Source organism: Eurypyga helias, unplaced genomic scaffold, assembly GCF_000690775.1.
Source record: "Eurypyga helias isolate BGI_N326 unplaced genomic scaffold, ASM69077v1 scaffold12685, whole genome shotgun sequence".
Lineage (NCBI taxonomy): Eukaryota > Metazoa > Chordata > Aves > Eurypygiformes > Eurypygidae > Eurypyga > Eurypyga helias.
Window position 1 is genome coordinate 1 of NW_010249537.1, and position 4,160 is coordinate 4,160.

The 4,160-nt window shown below is 50.9% G+C and overlaps 1 protein-coding gene across 1 annotated transcript in view; it reads right to left on the reverse strand.

Moving 5' to 3' along the window:
- Positions 1–971: 971 nt before the first annotated feature.
- Positions 972–4,160, reverse strand: part of LOC104509454 (membrane-associated guanylate kinase, WW and PDZ domain-containing protein 3) — a gene marked incomplete at both ends in the record, with an annotated part of 13,930 nt that continues 10,741 nt past the window's right edge. The window contains 3 exons of the mRNA XM_010151397.1: positions 972–1,003; positions 1,984–2,592; positions 3,974–4,156. Coding sequence (XP_010149699.1) covers positions 972–1,003; positions 1,984–2,592; positions 3,974–4,156 — 824 coding nt within the window. The remainder of the gene's footprint in view (positions 1,004–1,983; positions 2,593–3,973; positions 4,157–4,160) is intronic.

The window sequence follows — 4,160 nt, forward strand, 5'->3', positions numbered from 1 at the left end:
GCCAAATCTGCACGTTTACCGAGCGCCGCCCGTGCCAGCCGCACTGCGCTCGTGTGCTCGCGTCGCGCCGCCGAGGCACGGCTCCAGTCCTCCAACAGCGGGACAAAGACAGAAGCAGCCGCTACATCTACATCCTGGTAAAGGGGTTTTCCCACAATTTGTTCTGTACAAGAAATGTTTCCAAAGACACAGCTCTGCTCACCAAGCAGCCCGACTCCCGAAAGTGCTCAGGACAAAATGTGCATTGCTATCAGCATTATCAAATCAGAGCCCAGGGATTCTTCACCGAGCTAATATTTATTAAAGGTGGCCCAGGAGATTGAACTTCCAAGAATAATGAGTATCCAACTAGAAATGCACCGCTACAGAGGGACTTCCTGAAAACATGGATACAAAGATAAGCCAGCACTGTAAGAAGGGAGCACCAGCCAGTCCATTAATCCTGCGCGAGGACTGGGAAATATCGAAGTATCATACACTGCCTTTAGAAATCCCATTTCACTGTAATACAGGTAATTAGCAGTGCAAGAAAACAGATACTGGGTTTTGTTCCCCTTTTAGTGGGTATTCTGACAGCAGTTACTTCAGGCAACGAGTCTGTGCCAGCTAAGTAGATGTGCTTTTGCTAAATCATCTTGCAGATTATCACAGGGCCTAAAACCCAGAGCGGATGAGATTACAGAAGCGAAGTGTGCCCTTAAGCATAGTTCAAAACCAGAAAACACCGACAGAACGGGAGTGGCAACGTCGTATTTACAACCCCGACCAATCACCGACACGACACCCACCATCACACGAGATCTCTGCTGCGCTCCGCACTCTTCAGCAGTAAGAAGAGAGACGTCCATCGCCTCCAACAGCCCAAAGGAATCTCTGGTGTTGAGGGGACCCTACTCACGAGCCTGTCTGCAACCACCAACCCCTGAATATTCTCCCTCACAAACAAAGTTAAACATGTCACTGATACTCACCCCTTTGGTAGTTTTGGTAGGCGAGGGCGGACCTGAGGAAAACAACGCAGAAAGCAGCTTCAGTACCAGCTCACGAGTTTAACAGCGTTAAGGCAACAGAATCTGCTCCCCCAGGGTTGAAAACAGTTGCTGCTTATTCACTCTTCTCTTAGATGGCAACGTCCAGTTGCCCAAAACCGTGACTTCAGAGAAGCCTCCCCTGAGAACTGCCAGCTGCACCACCACGAGAACCATCTGCTTCTGGTTTTGCTAGACCCGGTCACCCAAAGCACAAGTCAGCTGACGGGACACGGAGACTGCGAATTTGCCTAGAGGAATTCCCTTGCTCCCCAAGAAATCTCATTCTCTCCTCAGCTGACAGGGACCAGAGGCATTTTTGCAAAGGTCGATGAGTGCTGGAATTCACACTCCGGGGCTGCAACAAAAGCTCACAGGGACACTAAGCAGCCGCGTGTTGCTCCACAACTCATCCGGCTCCTTCTGGCAAACGCACGTATCTACTAGTCAGCTTTTGGGGAGAAGGCCCGGTCTGGTCTGGGACTGACAGCCAGTGAAGAGCTACGAATATGCAAATGTAAAAATAAGAATGTTTCTGGTATTTCCAGTGATCAACTCCACCTCACTCCGATGCTTATTCCCAGCTCCCGCAACCGCCCGTCCGTTACAGCTGCAGTTACTGGAACACACTGGGAGAGCCTCAGAAAACTCTACCCACCACGCACTTTGCATTATGCCAGCGACCGCATTTCTGCTTTCGCACTCCCCAGACACTTGGAAGAGAGAGTGCACAAACACACTGCAATAAAATCCTTGAAAACAAACCAGCCCCAGCCCTGGCAACACGTTCTCACCCCAAATACTCTGGGGAATGAGTCAACTTAGAACATAACGGCTCAAAGACATGATATGCTGCTACTTAACTGTCAAGACCGAACGGGATTTAGATATTGCACTAAAAAGGGACTTTAAAAGCATACAGCCATAGAAGACAGACCCAGGTTTGCAGATGTACCTCCTCTCAGGATAAGCAGCGGCACCTCGGCTCCTACTGGAAACTGCTTCAGCACCTCCACCACCTGCAGATGTGTCAAGCTCTGCACGTTCTGATGGCAAATCTCCTTGATGACGTCCCCTTTCTGAAGGCCTTGGCACCACTGGCTGTCTAAAATCATCTTCACCTTCTGTCCCGTGGGACTGTCTGCAATGGCAAACCCAAAGCCTTTGGGACCTTTGACTAGGGGAATGGTGACCAGCTCCGGCTGCGAGCCTCCCGAGGAGGCAAGAGAGATCCTCTGCTCCGACGTGTCCACGGAAGGGCCATTCAGACGACCGTTGACCAACATAGGGCCCATTTTTCCATTCTGGTCCAACACAACTGTTCCTGCTATTAAATCTTGGCTGGTCATGCAGAGATCCCCTTTGGTCACCGGCGGGCCATTGACGATAGGTGTAGCGGTCACTATATCTACCACAGGGTCTTCGTTGTCGTCAGGGAGGGAATAACCACGGCACAAAGTCATGTTCACGTACTGGTTGACGGGAACTAGCTGGAACATCTGGACAACATCTGCATGGGTATGGCCGAGGACACAACTTCCATTTATGTCTACAATGACATCGCCTGTCACAAAAGAAAGTTCAGCAACGTCAGCACCAAGCGACAGCACCCAGACAGTCCCACGCTCTGAGGCTCAGGGCGAAGCCCAACAGGATGAAACCACCGTGCTGGCTGGGCTACTGCCTCTTGGCTAGCTGTTGCCAAACAGCAGGAAGGATTTCCTCCGTGCATTTGTTCCGTTTCATCTCAGAACACAGTGTGCTAAATATATGAAGTTTAATCTGCAGCAGATTTAAAAACTGATACTGTACAGGCGCAGGAGATGAGCAGGGCACGCCCACTACTGCAAGCAGATGTCTTCTGCTTTAATTCACACTGGACAGCATCCTAAACCCCATCCAGAATAAATCGGATTTTTGGGGGGGTGTCCTGTGTTTATTTTAGGACTGGCTGAACTTAAGCCAGGATAGCACCCACGTTCTGCGCTCCAACACTGCTGCCACACACAGCTAAGCGTGTATTTTTCAAAACAAGGCAGACGTAGGCTTCAGATCCCGAAACCCTGTTTCATAATTTGCATCGTTTCGGCCAGGAAGCTCCGTGTGCGCGATGCAACGCTGCCCACGCCGAGCCGTTCACCACTGACGTGCCTGGTGCCAGTGGAAGAGCGACTCCCCTGCTGCGCAGACCACAACAGGGGCAGGCACAGGTCTTTCCATCCCAATGTGTGCGCCCCGCAGCACAGCGCTGCAGGATCGTCTGCGCTGCTAGAGGAGGAAATGAACTGCTTACACACGAGGTCAAGCACCAGGTCAGCAACAAACCAGGAAACTCTGTCATTCCTTAGGCAAGTGGTATTAAATCATCGACAGCATGAACTCTTCTTACTCCTCCGAAGAGTTTATGTGCTATGGAAAAAAGCATTTTGCCTTTTCTAGTAAACAGGGAGTTTACAGATAACTTAAATGCGCAACAACAATGGAAAAATGTGCACCACTTCGTGGATTGCAGGTGCTCTCATCCCTCGTTTCCTCACTTGCCCAGTTCATGGAGCTTTGCTTGCTCCTTCCTGCTGCAAGTTGTTTGCAGTTTTATCATTTGGCATCAACAAGGCAAAACCCAGACCAGGATTCAACCACCATTTTCACTTTAGGCGTAGAGAGGGAACAGCAAACCATGCTGTAAACAACCACGGAGCCAAAAGCCTTGGCTACAGCAGAACTACCGACACCTTCAGACGTGCCCTCACAGCAGGCCCAGAGCACCTAGAACACTGCTGCTCTTCCTTTGAGCCACTGCCCTGCACGGATCTTCCACAAATCGGGAAGCGGTTTCACTGAGCGAGGTGTTTGCATTCAGGCAGTGACGGAGTCATCCCGCGCCTCTGGAGCCGCATTCCCTGAAAGCACCCCAGGAAACGAGAGTTGGAGAAATCCGACTGTACCTGGTGCAATTCTCCCATCTTGTGCAGCGGGTCCGTCTTTTAACACGTTCTTCACCTGGAGAAACTCGTCGGGTCTGTCCCCTCCAATGATTGTGAAGCCAAATCCCATCGTACTTTTCTTCAGCGAGGTCCGTAGGAGCGCTCCTGTGAGCTGGGAGGGGTCTCGAGTGAAGACAGACTTCTCTGG